The following is an 18,379-nucleotide window of genomic DNA, read 5'->3' as shown; positions in this document are numbered from 1 at the left end:
CATACCCCTGTCGTCATAGTTCATCTGGTCCTCTCCGTCGTCCTCCTCGTCGTCGTCGTCGTCAAGGTCCTCTTGAGCATCCTTATCGTCGTCGTCTCTCTGCAAGGGGAGACAGACGATGCATCAACGAAAACGCACGAGCACCACAACGAGCTCATTATATCAAGAGATACTCGGCTGCTATGGCGACCTCACCTTCAAGTCTTTTTGGTCCCCACTTCGTGTTCTCTTCATTATCTCCTCTATTCTCTGAAAAAGGTTGTGATCGGAATACAAATTATTCACTTCACTTTGGTGCAACGCGACGCTATAAAGATGACGATGAAAACTTTGAACCGTTTGATGTGAGAACTTGGGCCAAAAGTACATTTAAATAAATAATGGGAGCACTTTCTGTGATTTAATGTTCCACCGTCGAGTGGGTGAAACCAATTTACAATCACTATTTCCTATTTGAATCAGTCCTCACTGTCGTAGAGTAACACAGCCATGTGCCTTTTTTGTGGTTTGACACACATTAAGCACGTAAAAAGTATAGATGGAAGTCATCCCCCCCCCCCCCCCCCAGAATAGAAGTGGAAAACAAGTGGTTAATGTAAAAAAATACAAAAATAAACACCCTCCCTATAACACAAAAGATTTGCCTGCAGTATTTCTGAGGACCCCCCCCAGTTGAAGGACTTAAGGATTTTAGTTTTAGTCAGTCTTTTGAATAATTTTCATTTAGTTTCAGTCACATTTTAGTCACCTGGAATGTTTTAGTGTTAGTCCAGTTTTAGTCGACTTTAATGTCATACGATTTTTAGTCGACTAAATCTACAGTTGATTTAGTCGACTAAAATGTGTTTTGACAGGCCTTGATGTCGTTGTAATGGCAGATTTCTTTTCTTTGTTTGCATGCTGAAAATAGCAGATCTACAAGCCCACAACGCGTCGCAGATCTGCTATTTTCAGCATGCAACCTAGCATAAAACTGGATCTCTTGTCCCTCCCTAACATTTTAGTCTAGTTTTTATTTGTCGACGAAATTGTCAATATATAGTCTTAGTTTTAGTCATCATAGATTTGTTTTAATTTTAGTCCGTGACAAAAAAAGGTAGTCTTAGTTTAACCCATTCTGGACAGGAACCCCTTTGTGTTTTAAAGCATTATGTTATACTTTAGCTATTGAAAAATAGCAGATCTACAAGCTCATAGTGCGCCACCGAGTGGCGCGCTACGAGCTTGTAGGTCTGCTATTTTTGAAAAATCGGGAAAATGTGCCTCAAACTTTTGAATATATATTCTTTCAGAGCGGACGTTTTTTTTTTATTTCGACGTCAGGCCTAAATGGGTAAAAACCACACTGCTTTCATCCATCAATCCATCTCCTCACCTTTTTCCTCTCCATGCGCTCCTGCTGGTTCTGCTGCATGACGCGCTCCCGCTCCACGCGCACCCGCTCCGCCTCCTCCAGGGCCTTGGCCTCGGCCTCCTCGCGCTCCTTCTGCAGCTCCACCTGCCTCTGGGCCTCCTCCACGGCCAGCAGGGCCCGCTGCTCCTCGGCCAGCACCGCGTCCTCCTCCTCCCGCTTCTTCCTCTCCTCGGCCAGCCTCGCCTCCTCCTCCAGGCGCTTGAGGCGGGCCTCCTCCGCCAGGCGTTCTTCCTCCTCCTGTCTCAGCCTGAAAAAGAAGACGGGTGTCAAAGAAGAAGAGCTTTGAGGTTAAGGACCCGGGGGGGGGGGGGGGAAATTAATCGAGCGAACGTCATCTCTAAACTTGAGAAACGATTTGGTTTCTCTTATAGAAATACATTGTGTTTTCCCATTTCCAGTTAAAAAAAGACCCACAGGAACGCACCCAGGGCGCCGGCCCGGTTCCGGCGAGCCGTCCCACGTCCGAAACGGTAGAGAAATGACAGTTACCATGTGGGGGTCCCTCTACTGTACTGTAATGTACTGGCACCCCCGAAAGCATCATATATACAGTTAATACGTGAGTGTGTGTTTGCGTACAGGTGGTGAAAAACAACCATGCTGTTTTCGTGCTCATACCCAGACACCCAGCCACACACAGCTCCGTAAGGGAGTGGTTGCACCACTCAAAAAAAACTAATATTAAGGGCACTTTCCACAAAGTGACGCTCTATGAGCTCGTATATCTGCCATTCTGTTTTTAATCGTGTGACACACACACACACACACACACACACACACACACACACACACACACACACACACACACACACACACACACACACACACACACACACACACACACACACACACACACACACACACACACACACACACACACACACACACACACACACACACACACACACACACACACACACACACACACACACACACACACACACGGTTTCCATGGGTAAAAGTGCATCTCCCACCTCTCCTCCTCCTCCTTCTGTATTCTGAGTTGCTCCTCTCTCTCCTTCTGCTCCCGCATAAGTCGGCGGTTCTCCGCCAGGGCCTTGGCGGCCCCAGCGGCCGTGTTGGCGCCCATCGCGGCCTTGGAGTCTGAAGAGAAAGAGATGAACATTAACCCATTTTGACCTGAGATCAGATTCTAAAAATGTCTTCTACATCCTGACAGTTTTCTGAAAAAGCTATGTTTCTATGTCAGTGGTTCTTCGATTTTTCAAAAATAGCAGACCTACAAGCTCGTAGCGCGCCACTCGGTGGCGCGCTATGAGCTTGTAGATCTGCTATTTTTCAATAGCTAAAGCATAACATAATGCTAACACCAAAAGGGGTTCCCGCCCAAAATGGGTTAAATGAAGCAAAGAAACCTCTCTGTACCAATTTCTAAGTTGAGTTCATATTTTAGAAATAGTTCATCTTTTACTCATGGGGACAACGCCCGTCACAAGTTGATGTCATTTGTCCATGTGCGGTTCGTGCTCTCTTTTCTTCAATGGAAGAAACTCTCGGCTATTTTCAGCAAGTGTAAAAAAACAGTCATTACGATGGCATCAATACATTTTAGTCGACTAAAATCCCATGATATTTAGTCGACTAAAACTAGACTAACACTAAAACATTCCAGGTGACTAAAATGTGACTAAAACTAAATGAAAACTACTCAAGAGACTATGACTAAAACTAAAATCCAAATTTGCTGCCAAAAACAACCCCGCTACATTGGATTCTTACGACATTATCGCTGATAATAGAATCCTCTACGGAGGAAAGGGATCGGATTTTTACTTCCGGAATCTCTCTGCAAAGGTCTATAGTGTGTTCAACAATGTCATGCCAATAATAGGTAATAGTTGTGTGTACACTGTGCAGAGCATGCTTCTGTCCAGGAGGTGGCAGTGGTGGTTACAGCTGCAATTCATTCCTGTGACAGGATGTGTCTCCAGCTGGGAATTAATGGCTCCCCTGAGACTTCACTGCTAACTGACCTGTTGCCACGTCAGTCTCAAAACACAAAACCGACCACTTCACAACAAACACGAAAACACCAACACATGACTGAAAAGGGGGGCCTGGACATCACAACGGACTCTTGGGATAATGCAGCGCTTGTAGCCATACAAAACTGACCCTATTCCTTGTAGTGCAGTCCAGACGGAAAGCTCAACACACACACCTTTCTGTCAACATGCATAACGAGCGCAAACATCCTGGTCTAGCTCCATAATAATAATCCCTCGTGACGGAGGGATTCGTAGTGGCATGCAGAACATATATGTCAGCAGACCATCATGCATTGTGCTTGGCCCAATAAGCCACAAGTACAATGGAAGGAAGTTGATATGAACAAAAGAAGCCGACGGAAGCCACGGACTTGAGACAAAATACTGTTTATTTAACCCGTTTAGGCCTGACCTCAATTTTTTTTTTAAATCTTCTAAATCCTCCAGTTTTCTGAAATAAATATTTTCACGATTTTTCAAAAATAGCAGACCTACAAGCTCGTAGCGCGCCACTCGGTGGCGCGCTATGAGCTTGTAGATCTGCTATTTTTCAATAGCTAAAGCATAACAATGTTTAAAACACCAAAAGGGGTTCCCGCACAAAATGGGTTAAAAAAAAATGTTGCCTACGTGTCTTCTGTCATTGGCAACACATTATGGTAGTAATGACTAGAGATGCCTGTTTGTACTGAGGGAACGGTCTGTATTAATTAACCACTTAAACCGTAAACATATTTGGCTGCATGACGAATGGTGAAAATATCCGATCTACAAGCTCACGAGGCGGCGCATCGTCGCGACCCGTTGACCTTTTAGATATGCTATTTTCACCTTTTCTCACACCTCTGTTTTAACAAACATGCCCGTCACAAGTTGATGTCATTTGTCATATGTGTGGTTCCAGCCCCTATGGAATGCATGTGCTAATCGGGTTGAAAAAAGTGGTCAAACCACAACCTGGTCTTTCCTCACCGTCTTTGTCTTTGTCTTTGGTCTTGCTGGCAGTGGCCGAGGGGGAGGCAGAGGGACTGGGGGTGTTCTCAGCAGACTGAGGGGCCGCCACCGCCTGCACAGGGCACAGGTCCCTCGGCTTGGAGTCCCTCTTGCGCAGGGTGGGGGGTCCTGTAGGGGTCAGAGACGGTTTCTGGATGGGCGGCGGTTTAGCCGACGTGGCCTGCGGGGATGGGGGGCGCTGTTTCCCCCCACCGGGTGAAGGGGGGCGATTGCGGGGACTATGCCTGTGGGAGAGGTAAAAAAAAGGAGATTTACATGTTATGTTGGTCAGGATGGTAGCATGGTACGCCAGCCACACAACTCAACAAATCCTCCAGGCTGTTGCACGACAAGGAGGGTTTGGGGGGGGGGGGGGTGTCTTACTTGGCTGCTGCTGGGGAGGGCGTCCTCTTCGGGCTGGGGTTGGGGGCTGGCGAGGGTGAGCGGTTGCGCCCCAGGGAATTGGAGGGGGAGGCCGGACGCTTGGCCACAGGCGATGTAAAGCGTTTGTCCTTCTGTATTTCCGCAGAGACAAGGGGAGGAGGAGGAGGAAGAGCAGAGGAGTGAGAATGCATAATACTTTCACTTTCAGTCTTAGCCGGGATCAGTCTTAATACGTTGAGAACTCACATGGCTAATCCCCCAAATACCTCCAGGGATTAGAGCCATGTCAACAGGCACTTTCATAAACAAACATTTATACGTTATGTAAGTAAATTGTTAGCGACATTGGAGAGGGATCAGGTCTACACACACACACACACGGCCATAATCACAGGTACCGACTAACCAGCCCACAGCTCACTCACTGCAGTGAAATCGCCTCATAGTCAGAAAGCCGGTCACCCAAAATGTGAGAGTGACCTGTGTGATGTCATGTCATTGTTTTTTTCTATTCATTTTGTTATTAAGGTCCACATATAAATGAGAGGTCTGCTCTGCCACAAAGATTGCAAAAAAGGGACATTTTTTTGTATAATGAAGCATTTCTTTTTGAACATGTGATAGGTAGGTTGTGTAGGCCATCAACAAATGCTTCCCAGAAACGGAAAACACGTGTGAACAACACCAAGTCAAGAAATTCCCTCGGATGTATAACTAATCTTGGATGTAGAAAAGTAGAAACTAGCAGGACTAAAGTGGAAACCAATAAAAATGGCAGCTAATCCTGGAGGTGATGGGAGCAAAGGGGGGAGAGATCACGTCCTCACACTCGTGACAAGGAAAACAACTGTCTGGAACTTCTAGAATGCCCAACACGGAAAAGTGAGCGTATCATTTGATTCACGAGACTCGGTGACTCAGTCCGTCTTCCCTGGCTCTCTCTATACAGCAGCAGTGCAGATCCGATGGTTTCAAATAACCCTGCTAAAGGCGTGGTGGACATTAGGTGGCCATGTTGTCAGGCTTCTAATTCATCTATTTTTAATGCTCATGTGCCAAGCACTCAGCCCGGGGGCACGACAAGGTCAGCCACAGACACAGGGAGACATATGTACAGTATAGTATACAGTATGTATGCACCTACAGTATGATTGAGGACCCTCCAGAAGATGTGCAACACACACTGGTCAAATATATACGTCAATGGTGCATTTATATAGCGCCTTTATCCAAGGCGCTTTACATAGATTGTGCATTACATTCACACACACACACATTCATACACCGATTGCGGCGGAAGCCATGCGAGGTACCAACCAGCACATCGGGAGCAATTTGGGGTTCAGTGTCTTGCCCTTCGACATGTAGACAGGAGGAGCCGGGATTCGAACCACCGACCCATGGATCATTGGACGACCTCCAATGCTCTACCTCTTGATCCACAGTCGTTTTAGGTAACATTTAGGTGTGTTGCATTCAGATTAGACCGGGCGAACTTTGTTGTATGTCCCCCCCCCCCCCGTCTCTCCTCATTCCCCGTCTGAAAATAGCTGGTGTAATAGGGATCATGTGGTGAAACCGGTCGCTTCTTTTGGGCTTGTTTTAACCCATTTTGATTCTAAAAATGTCTTCTAAATCCTGACCGTTTTCCGAAAAAGCCATGTTTCTATGTCAGTCGTTCTTTGATTTTTCAAAAATAGCAGACCTACAAGTCCATAGCGGTGCACTCTGTGCCGCGCTATGAGCTTGTAGATCTGCTATTTTTCAATAGCTAAAGCATAACATAATGCTAACACCAAAAGGGGTTCCCGCCCCAAAATGGGTTAATAGACCTGGTCGCTTGTTTCATTCACAGAATCCATCATACCATTTTTGCCTAGCGTTGCTTTGGATCGATTGGTATAGGAATTGAGTTGAGCTTTAGAATATGGTATCTAGTTGAAATGTGCGACGGCGGACTAAATGTCTCTGGCTTATTTAGGCCCGCTTCTGCACCAGTAGTCGGCCCTGAAACACGACGAGTGTCCCGAGTCGGGTCTTATTTAGGCCTGCTTCTGCACCAGTAGTCGGCCCTGAAACACGACGAGTGTCCCGAGTCGGGTCTTATTTAGGCCTGCTTCTGCACCAGTAGTCGGCCCTGAAACACGACGAGTGTCCCGAGTCGGGTCTTATTTAGGCCTGCTTCTGCACCAGTAGTGAGCCCTGAAACACGACGAGTGTCCCGAGTCGGGTCGGTGGAGACCTGGCTTTAAAGAATGATAGTGGTTTAGGAGGTATAGAAGGTTCCCGGTTCCATCAATCCCTGCAGGCTTCTACTTGCTTGGTCAAGTGTCCTTGAGCAAGATACTCAACTTAATACTCAACTTAACCCATTTTGACCTGAGATCAGATTCTAAAAAATGTCTTCTACATCCTGACAGTTTTCTGAAAAAGCTATGTTTCTATGTGAGTCGTTCTTCGATTTTTCTAAAATAGCAGACCTACAAGCTCGTAGCGCGCCACTCGGTGGCGCGCTATGAGCTTGTAGATCTGCTATTTTTCAATAGCTAAAGCATAACATAATGCTAACACCAAAATGGGTTAATGGTCCTGATGAGCAGGTTGGTTGTGCCTTGAATGGTTTCCTGGTGTGTGAATGGGTGAATGTAATGCACATTCTAATGTGCTTTGGGAGAAAGCCCGACATAAATGTACCATTTACCTCTTTAACATTGGGACAATTCTGGGAATGAGTTTACCGTTTAGCAGTACTGGGCAGCGGCTAAAATGTTGACCTGGACTTCATTGTCCTATCTTTGACCAAATTATAACAACATGTTGGGAGTTTAAACTGACAATGACTGGCAAACCTTGCACCAGTCATTGGCATCATCTTGAAATCACAGACAATGTAGAATTGCCAAATGAGCTCCGCTTCTCACACGTTTTAACCCATTTTAGGCGGGAACCCCTTTTGGTGTTAGCATTATGTTATGCTTTAGCTATTGAAAAATAGCAGATCTACAAGCTCGTAGCGCGCCACCGAGTAACGACGGACATAGAAACATAGCTTTTTCAGAAAACTGTCAGGATGTAGAAGACATTTTTAGAATCTGATCTCAGGTCAAAATGGGTTAAGTGACTCTGGATAAGAACGTCTGCTAAATTCCTAAAAATGTAATTTCAATTGCATCCATTTGACTGGCAACTGGGATAATGTAGAGAATAAGACATCTCTGCATCATATATTTTATTCACAGTCAAAAAGGGCATTGGCAATGTGGAAGTCTAGGTGACTCTGGGACACACCCTCACCCATCAGATGTGCCCCCCAACACAGACAGAGCCAAATCACTTTAACACATTCTGGGCGGGAACCCTTTTGGTGTTTTAAGCATTACGTTATACTTTAGCTATTGAAAAATAGCAGATCTACAAGCCCACCGAGTGCCGCGCTACGAGCTTGTAGGTCTGCTATTTTTGAAAAATCATGAAAATGTGGCGCAAACCTTTGAATATATATTCTTTCAGAGCGAACGTTTTTAACTCAAATCTTTGCTTCTGGGAGGGTCCCTGGAACAACATATTTTCAGATGGCGGCCAAATACAGATAATTCTGGGGGTCCTTGACGTGAAAAAGGTTGAGCACCACTGACATAGAAACATGGGTATTTCAGAAAACTGTCAGAATTTAGAAAACATTTTTTAAATTTCGACGTCAGGCCTAAATGGGTTAAAGGACTCCATATAGCCCATTCATTTCCTCACCTCAAAACACTACAAAAAAAAAGTATACATTGGGGAAATGGTCAGCAGTTTTGTGACTCCAAATCACTGGGCCAATAGAGCGTCGCAGTCCCGCCTCCTACCCTGGTCCAGGAAATGAAACCCAATCCATTTTCCTCATAGACATTTCTTAAAGTATTTATTTAAAGACGGTTACGCCGCGGACAAAGCCAACTCGAGTCGTGACAACTCATGACAACACAAACAATATTTTGGACCAAACAAATAATTAGAAAGAAGAAAAAAACGGCAGGTTACAACACTTTTTTTGTTGTTTTTCTTCTTTGTAATTATTTGTTTGGTCCAAAATATTGTTTGTGTTGTCATGAGTTGTCACGACTCGAGTTGGCTTTGTCCGCGGCGTAACAGTCTTTAAATAAATACTTTAAGAAATGTCTATGGGAAAAATGCATTGGGTTTCATTTCCTGGTCCATGGTAGGAGGCGGGACTGCGACGCTCTATACAAGCATGCAATACCTTCTGTTTCTGTGTGGAGGACAGAAGTTGAGACAGCAACGTGAACAACCCCACACCACAGCCACACAGGCCAATGACACACAAGAGCCCGAGGGTCAGGGTGTGGTTCTCCACTTTGCATGGCCTGACCTGTTCCTATACAGCAGAGCACCGAGTGGATCCCATTGTCTCTGGGTGGGGACAATGCAGTTCGTTCATGACACACAGGGGAACAGTTAGGCAGAGAGAGAGAGCCAGGCACCGTGTAGCCTACTGACTGGGAAATAAAAAGAATCCCCACAAGACCCAGCGTGCTTGCCCCGTTTTTTTCCTCCCGGAATTTTCCCCCAGTGATGGGATGGGGAGGGGAGGGGGGGAGGGGGGGGGGGTCAAGGCAAGAGACACGTGTCCGATCGATCGCGTCGGATGATCCCCGCATAGCCAACAACAACTTCCTTTAACCAAATTCACTGTAGTAGCCTTTTCATAAATGATATTTGTACTTAGGCTGTCGTGAAAGTTTATAATAGAGAAATTCCAAGTTTCAACAACACCAACAGTCAGTCAGTGGTATTTGATAGTGTCTGTTTATAGCAAAATGTGTAATAATTCGACGGCAGTAACATTAGCGTTTTCTCTCAGTCAGTTGATTCTTTATATCCACACGAGTCAACCCACCGCGATCATGGGAAGTGGATGGGAAAGTCCCTGGCAGTCAAAATGACAAAAGTGATCTTTATCTTGGCACAAACCAACTATTGTAGAAGAACTATTGATATAACTAAGAGATCCCACGAGTTAGCTACGTTTTATATACAGAGATTTAGAAGGAATAAGCAAAATAGTGATGCGACATTTCCTGGTTTCAAGTCCAGAGCCGAGTAGCTCACACTTTCTGGAGTGGGTGGTGGCTTTACAGGCTTCTGCCGACGTGCGTGTGTGTGTGTGTGTGTGTGTGTGTGTGTGTGTGTGTGTGTGTGTGTGTGTGTGTGCGCATGCGCAGCATTACATGAAGAGCGTGATGTGACGGGAGCCTGTGAGAGGCTTGAGCGTTAGCGTTACAGCACGTTTGCATAGTAAGTGCGTGTTGCGGTCGCAATAAACATTTTGACCTCGGTGAAAAAAACTGGTTTTCCCTATGACTACCATATGACGGGGCTGTTTTGACAGGCAAATGTACGAGGGCATTTGCATATAAATCTGGCATTGGTGCCTTGGATTCACTTTCCTTAACCCATTCTGGGCGGGAACCCGTTTTGATGTTTTTTAACTAAGCATTATGTTATACTTTAGCTATTGAAAAATAGCAGATCTACAAGCTCATAGCGCGGCACCGAGTGCCACGCTATGAACTTTTAGGTCTGCTATTTTTTGTAAAATCGTGAAAATGTGGCACAAATCTTAATAATATATATTCTTTCAGAGCGAACGTTTAACTCAAATCTTTGCTTTCTGGGGGCGTCCCTCCCTGGAACGACGTCGGCGGCCAAATACATATCATTTTTGGGGTTCTTGACATGAAATATTGAGCACCACTGACATAGAAACATGAGGTTTAAAAAAAAAAAAAAAAAAAAAAGACATTTTAAAAAGACGTCAGGCCCAAATGGGTTAAGCATGACTATCCTTCTAAATAGCAGAGGCCAAAGGATTTGGTTATCATTGATGCGTTTCTTTTCATCTTTGTCCGGGTTCCCACTTCCCAGAGGACTTCTGGAAGACTCTAAGCTCAAATGTGACACGTGTTATTAGTTAAAAATTGGTACAAGCTGTGGAGGGGGGTCAAATCCAAGCACTTTCCGGTCACTATCAGCTGAGAATTGACAGGGAATTTTTTCAGCACCTCTCAAAACATTTTCTGTTGAACTGCGTTATGGCCGTTTAATTTATGCTGGCGATAAAGAGGAATAAACATACAGTTTTTAAACATCACACTGATTTACAGCCTCCGTCTTATTAAATCATCTGTATTCCAACTGGTGTGACATTTTTCTTGACTCCCATTTGTCTCAATAAAACTGTCAGCTGGACCATTAAAAAAAAGTGATTCTCTTATTAAAAAAAAAAAAAAAAAAAGAATGGAGGCATCTGCAGTCGGATACAGCCTTAAAGGCTAATAGGCTATGGGTCTCATTCACTACCCCGGTCGTACATTTTGTGTATATCGCATAAGCCAATTCTGACGTGCGATTCATGAAAGGGAGTGCTTGCAGATAGCCTTGATTTGTGCGGATCACAGGTGTATCCAATGTGTGTTTGTAAGTCAGAAGTGCACTCCCGTGGAGATCATTTGCATCGTTCCACGCCCCTTCTTCTTCTGTGTATTCTGGCAAGCGAGTACCTCATGTGATGGAACCGCTGAATGTTAAGTTAAGTGTTAAATGTTAAGTCTTCTGAAAGAATATATATTCAAAGATTTGTGCCGCATTTTCACGATTTTTCAAAAATAACAGACCTACAAGCTCATAGCGCGGCACTCGGTGCCGCGCTATGAGCTTGTAGATCTGCTATTTTTCAATAGCTAAAGCATAACATAATGCTAACACCAAAAGGGGTTCCCACCCAAAATGAGTAATAGCCTACTCCGTTCTCACATGTGTAACGAGAACACCACGTTTACTAAGTTTAATCTCAAGACCAAAGGACTCGCTCACCTTTGCCGAGGTAAAACGTTGATGCTAGAATCCACTGATATCCAATTACGTTTTTTTTATCAGTATTACCCAGTAATCAATATTTATTACTGGGTAAGACTACGTTTATGTTATGTGATATCAAATTAACCCATTTAGACCTTCTACAAATGTCTTCTAAATTATGACAGTTTTCTGCCTATGTTTCTAATCTATATCAGTAATTCTCAAACTATTTCATGTCAAGGAGCACCAGAATTATCTGTATTTGGCCACCGAGCCCCATCTGAAAACATGTTGTTCCAGGGGACCCCCCCCCCCCCCCCCCCCCCCCCCCAGAAGCAAACCTTTGAGTTAAAAACGTTCGCTCTGAAAGAATATATATTCAAAGATTTGCGCCACATTTTCACGATTTTTCAAAAATAGCAGACCTACAAGCTCGGCTATGAGCTTGTAGATGTGCTATTTTTCAATAGCTAAAGTATAACAATGCTAGAAACACCAAAAGGGGTTCCGGCCCAGAATGGGTCAATAGCGTGACATTGGAGTTGGCATTAAAGTCCAACACACAAAACTGTAGCCACACTTGCAGAAACGGCAAACACGCTGAGGGACCCGTTCATTTCAAATCAAATCAAAATCAGTTGCATTTGAATCATGTCTATTACATACTTCCAATTGTATGTATTGTTTGACATCTTTGTGATGACAAATGTTGGGCACAAACAAATAAACAATATATATATTTGAGGAGTGGCACTATTGAAATAGACTTAGCATGAAGAATAGAATAGAACGCTGCCCCCCCCCAGGTTGGCAGAGGAAGTGTAACGCCCAGGATTACATTAGATAATTGGCACTGGGTGAAAAAAAACTGGGTTGCAAAAATTGTGGGATAAAAATTAGAATAGAATACTAATGACATTGGTCTTTAGGTTTGGCCCCATATAAGTTTGCTCCTGAGAAAACTTCAAAACGTCCATGGACTAAATACAATTGAATCCGACTCTCAACGTGGGAAGTTATGTATGCGCATACGTACAAATTCTGTGCGGACCCCAAGCTTAGTGAATGAGGCCCATTACGTTCCCCTCTGGGACAAGCTCATAGCTGCAGCAAGCCTACGTCCATAGTATACTTTAGAGTAGAGTTTCTAAATGATCAATATATTTAACACCCATAACTATTAAATATAAGACAACAGACTAACAGTGGTTCATGGTGACATGCCATAAATATTACAGAAGTAGAAAGCTATGCTCTCCATGGAGTGCATATCTCTGCCAAGAGCGAAACCATAATCTCTGTCTCCAAGAGATAAAAACAGATTCAGACTGTGAAATACCAGACAACGTGATTTCAAACACATCAAGTAAGCACAAATGATTCGTTTTTTTAAATCAGAAAGCATCCATCTGATATGTCTTCGTCATCAAAATGATTCGCTTTAAACTTTTTCTGGGCACTCTTCCCAACCTCACAAATATCAACCGCAAAGCACGACACATTAACCCATTTTGACCTGACATCAGATTCTAAAAAATGTCTTCGTACATCCTGACAGTTCTCTGTAAAAGCTATGTCAGTGCTTCTTCGATTTTTCAAAAATAGCAGACCTACAAGCTTGTAGATCTGCTATTTTTTCAATAGCTAAAGCATAACACAATGCTAACACCAAAATGGATTCCCGCCACAAAATGAGTTAAAACAAGTCTTCAAAATAATAACAGGCAGTCTTTCCAAATCTTTATAGTACCAAAAAACACTCAAGTTTTACCTACAGAAAGCATAAAATATCTGCATAATAATAATAACAGCAGCATTGCATGTGTGGTATGAATGGATCAGCACCAGGCGGTCTTTATCCCATTCTGGGCGGGAAGCCCTTTTGGTGTTAGCATTATGTTATGCTTTAGCTATTGAAAAATAGCAGATCTACAAGCTCATAGCGCGCCACTCGGTGGCGCGCTATGAGCTTGTAGGTCTGCTATTTTTGAAAAATCGAAGAACGACTGACATAGAAACATAGTTTTTTCAGAAAACTGTCAGGATGTAGAAGACATTTTATAGAATCTGATCTCAGGTCAAAATGGGTTATACCGCCATCAGCGATCCAACGGGCCCTGGCCTCTTTGCACAAAGCGACTTGTGTAGTAAGAGACAATGAGCCACAGCCATACAGACACTGAATGAACATTGTTCTGGTGCACGAGGTGGTGGTGGTGGTGGGTCTTACCATGGAGGGGTCCAGGGCTCCGTCGGCAGAGACGGACGTGGTCATGCCACTCGGACTCTTCTGCCGGTCGATGCTGCGGCTACGCAGTGGGCCGCGTGGCAGGTGCAGCGGGCTGGCGGCGGCTGAGCGAGGACACAGGTGACACTCTGGTCAAGGAGGACACAAGTCATCGGCAGGCAGGCAGGCAGGGGGCCCACGGGGGAGCGCACAACCAGCGGGAGAAGCAGCCAAAATTGGGTGGGCGAAGCGACAAGAAAGGCAGGGCAGAATGTGAGGAGAGAGAGAGAGAGAGAGAGAGAGAGAGAGAGAGAGAGAGAGAGAGAGAGAGAGAGAGAGAGAGAGACAGAGAGAGACAGAGAGAGACAGAGAGAGACAGAGAGAGACAGAGAGACAGAGACAGAGACAGAGACAGAGACAGAGACAGAGACAGAGAGACAGAGAGACAGAGAGACAGAGAGACAGAGACAGAGACAGAGAGACAGACAGAGAGAGAGAGAGAGAGAGAGAGAGAGAGAGAGAGAGAGAGGAGCAAGAGAAAATGGCAGACAGAAAGACAATGGTAGAAAAGATAGCAAGAGGATGGATGTTTTTGTAAGGGAATAAGAGCACAAAGAAAAACAAAGCTACATGTTAGGTATGACTTCTTTTAGTGGCACACTGCTTGGTTTGTGAAGCTTATTATGGGTTTGGGGGCTGCAAGGGATGAGAATAGATATGGAGAGAGACTCATTTTACGAAATAAGAATAGTAGCCTGACAACTCTATGGCCAAAGTCTTTTCCGGACACGACACTGAACATTCATCAACATTTAACAACAGATAACCAACAAGACAACACCGGGCACGGTTACTGTACCACCACCACCACCATAGCAATAGGGGACACGCATCACACAAAAAGACCCACCAAGCTTCAGCGTGACACAAACATGTTGCGCACGCCGCACGCCTCGCACACACACGCACACACATGCATAGATATAAAAAAATAAAAAAATAAAGAATACCACAATATCCACAACACAACTGTTGCACTAGCAACACTGAAAGCATGCTGAATGTTGATAGTTCGTTTTTGCTGTTTTTTTACGGATAAATTGTGTCAAATCCAACAGTAAATAAGACAACCGATATGGTTCTGGGATATAAGTGATCGTTGCAAGGCAATGCTCTTGTAAGAAAAGAAAATGATTGAATCCAAAAGCAAAGCACGTGGGGAGATGCAAAAATAACCCCTATTATTATATGTAAGGAAGAGTCTTGGCTAACCGATTTCAGGTGTCGTAACGTAATGCTACTAACCCATAATGTCAAATGACTGAAAACCAGAACTTCTTTTAAGGGAAGTCTGTAGTTGGCCAGTTGAAGAAGCACTGTTGGTCCAACAGTTTTGCTGTGTCAGATCGGCGGATTAGCAAAGATAATCCTAAAGCCCAGAGATTTCTCCCTACAAGAGCCACATTGCAAAATGTGGCCCGTTAGCCCCGACCGTATACAATTGGCAAGCGACGAGGGGGCTGTGAAACACCCTATACCACAGTCTCCTAATGCAGATGTTGTCATGTTTCCTACTGGCCTATATTTAGTGGCCAATCTATCGCGCCTAATGGGTTTTTATAATGGCTGGTCAATAAAAACAGCTCAACAGTTTCCATGTGAATGGATGTTGTTTTATTTATGATTCCGCCAGGCCATTGTGAATGTGAATCGAGCCGTGCGCTCAGAAAACAAGACTGATCACACCTTGGGTCATCGGACGTGAATGCTATGGCCTATCAATGTTTGCTCAACAGCAGCAGCTGTCCCCGTACTGCAGATCATTTCCACGCCCAGCGTTAGGCAGGAAAGAAACCTCACGCTTCAGCACAAACTGAGGCATGTATGCATAAATGACTTCAGAGCATATCAAACTGACCCAACGCCCTATAGTTTGGGGATCGGGTATATATATATCCTGTGTTTTGATTAGCAAGGGTCCCAGTCGGGTGACAGGTCTGATATTCTCCAATTCTGTGGTGGTGGTGGTGGTGGTGTCCTGGAGAACACCGGCTCCCTGGCCTGGTCTCTCGTTCCCACAATGCATGTAACTAACACAACGCTCTGGCTGTCACGTGACCGAGGTTACAGGTAAGCAGCTTACAGAAAATCTCAGCGTGGGGACCCTGAGGCTACGCCAACATACACTGCTACCAGCCAAGTCCCTCTCTGCGCAGCATAACGGTCTCAGACCAGAAGTGTATGTGAGCTCAAAGAGTGTGCGCGTGTGACGTGTGTGTGTGTGATGCGTGTGTGCATGTCAATATTTACAGCAAGTGACTTTGCAGCTCGCTCACGTGAATGTATTTAAAAAAGGAATAATTAGCATTCAAAACATCAAGCAGCTTTCAAAATCAGTGCAACAGCACTATAATACTACTACCACCGGTCGTGCATTTCAAACCACCACCAAAAGTGTCGACAACGAGGCCACAGTTAGCTTCACGGTGATTGGTGCAGAAGCCAGCTGCATTGATTGAGGGGGCGGGGAGAGTTCTGAGCTAGCGTCTAGTAGTGTGAGAGTGAATACCGACATATTATTGAGCATCTTTCTATAGCGATGGAATGAGGTTGGGTGGGGTGGGGTGGGGTGGGGGGGGGGCTCTGTCCTCTCTGCGAGGGTGGAGGAGGAGGGGGGGGGGGGGTCTTCTCTGTGGAGGTTACCTGGGCCGTCGGCTCCTTCCGCTGACAGGGCGGCGGCGCTCTTGCTCCTAGCTAGTGAGGCCTGGGTGGGGGTGAGCAGGCGACTAATGACCCCTCCGTCCACGTTGCTGGCCAGCGGCCTGCGAGCTACACACGACCGGCGGAGACCACCCCGCAGAAGGAAAAAAAAAAAAAAAAGGTCCAAGAAGAAAGAGGGGGCAAGAGATGCGGGGAGATGGGGGGGGGGGGGGGGGAGATAACACAAAGAAGGGGGTTTTGGGGGGGGAGTGAGTGGAGTGTGAAAGGTTCACCATGTGATTTTAAACCAGCAGGGGAATCAACATAAAAAAGAACCAGAGGTTGTGTCATCAATAGTCTCACATGGGGTTCCTTCCTTTTCAATGTTTTTGCCACACACAATCTTTTCACAATGTCATTATTTATCATCACCACCCATAAAGGAAACGGATGAGAATAACGAGACCTCTGGCAAAGGAAAGGAAGGCATGGAAGAATATTGAGACGCAGACCAAAAAAAGACTTTTGATTGTCCAGTAACTGAGGAGTGATCAAAGTGGAGGAATGGGAGTGAGAATCGGTGGTTCCTTGATGCAGAAGAAGGGGGAGGAGCGTGCTGACTGGGGGCTAAAAACAATCAATTAGTGAGCTCCAATTAAAAGGACAGGAGAAGAATGCTCTGGAGCAGATGAGGGAAAGAAACATAGCAAGGACGTCAAATTAAAATAGGCAAGGTGTTCATGACCTGAGCAAGTATGCTTTTTTAGCTTCCACTGGGCAAATCCTTGAGATTTAATAGACTAATCTGATTGGCCCGGGTTAACCTCATTCTGGGCGGGAACCCCTTTTGGTGTTTTAACTAAGCGTTATGTTATACTTTAGCTATTGAAAAATAGCAGATCTACAAGCTCATAGCGCGCCACCGAGTGGCGCGCTACGAGCTTGTAGGTCTGCCGTTTTTGAAATATCGTGAAAATGCGGCACAAATCTTTGAATATATGTTCTTTCAGGAGACTTTTTTTTTTATTTCGACGTCAGGCCTAAATGTGTTAAAATGAGGAGCCTTGGCTGTGGCTTCGACTACATTATACATATACTACAGTAGACAGCATAGTATTATAAAGCCAGTGAAAACTGAACGAATTTGACACCAGCGGAAACAAAGAGCACTTGCTTCCATGAGATGAAAGAAATAACACCTCCCCCCTTTGGGATCCAGTTTTTAGACTGTACCCCCACTACGTTAACAAAAGTTGAAAATAAAAACAAATGGGTAAAAAAAAATAAAAAAAGAGTAAAAAAAGAAAGTGTTATTGGGCTCATGTCGCTATAAGGCTTCCGCTCCTCTTGGGCCCTGGCAGAGAGGACTTCTGTTGCAGACAGATTTATTTATTAGCGGTTAGCTTTGAGTACTAGCCTGTGGTGCAGCACAACACACTGCTTTTGGCCAGGCCTTTGAGAATCACGGCTCCTTAGTTGAAGCTAAAGTCATATGTGGCCGTGATGAGAGCGGTGCGTGAGAGAGATTGGGGCTTTGTAGAAAGGGGTCAAAGTTCTAGCTCCGTTTGAGAAAAGGTTTGTTGTATAAGTGAAGACGGTCGCCTCGCATGGTTACATAGCGATCCTAAAACGTAAACAGGACTACTTACAAAATACCAAATGTTAGGAACAGGACAGGAACAATGTTACCACATATCGTTCATACAGGATTGACTCAACTATTGACCATAGTCACACAGCGGCTATTTCTGCTCTTACGGCATACCTTGAGGGGTGGTGTGACGCAAGAGT

The 18,379-nt window shown here is 44.9% G+C and overlaps 1 protein-coding gene across 6 annotated transcripts in view; it reads right to left on the bottom strand.

Annotated features, from left to right (window-relative positions):
- Positions 1-18,379, bottom strand: part of map7d3 (MAP7 domain containing 3) — a 50,595-nt gene that overhangs the window by 7,556 nt on the left and 24,660 nt on the right. For 3 of the 6 annotated variants that reach the window (XM_079527112.1, XM_079527113.1, XM_079527114.1), the window contains 7 exons: positions 13,892-14,037; positions 4,801-4,931; positions 4,396-4,661; positions 2,389-2,518; positions 1,376-1,661; positions 196-249; positions 6-99 (listed from right to left, as the gene is read on the bottom strand). In XM_079527112.1, coding sequence (XP_079383238.1) covers positions 6-99; positions 196-249; positions 1,376-1,661; positions 2,389-2,518; positions 4,396-4,661; positions 4,801-4,931; positions 13,892-14,037 — 1,107 coding nt within the window. Of the gene's footprint in view, positions 1-5; positions 100-195; positions 250-1,375; positions 1,662-2,388; positions 2,519-4,395; positions 4,662-4,800; positions 4,932-13,891; positions 14,038-16,591; positions 16,718-18,379 lie in introns of all 6 variants that reach the window. The other 3 variants (XM_079527109.1, XM_079527111.1, XM_079527110.1) reach the window with 2 other exon arrangements.

Source organism: Electrona antarctica, assembly GCF_951216825.1.
Source record: "Electrona antarctica genome assembly, chromosome: 1".
Lineage (NCBI taxonomy): Eukaryota > Metazoa > Chordata > Actinopteri > Myctophiformes > Myctophidae > Electrona > Electrona antarctica.
This window is presented reverse-complemented; position numbering and strand designations above follow the sequence as displayed.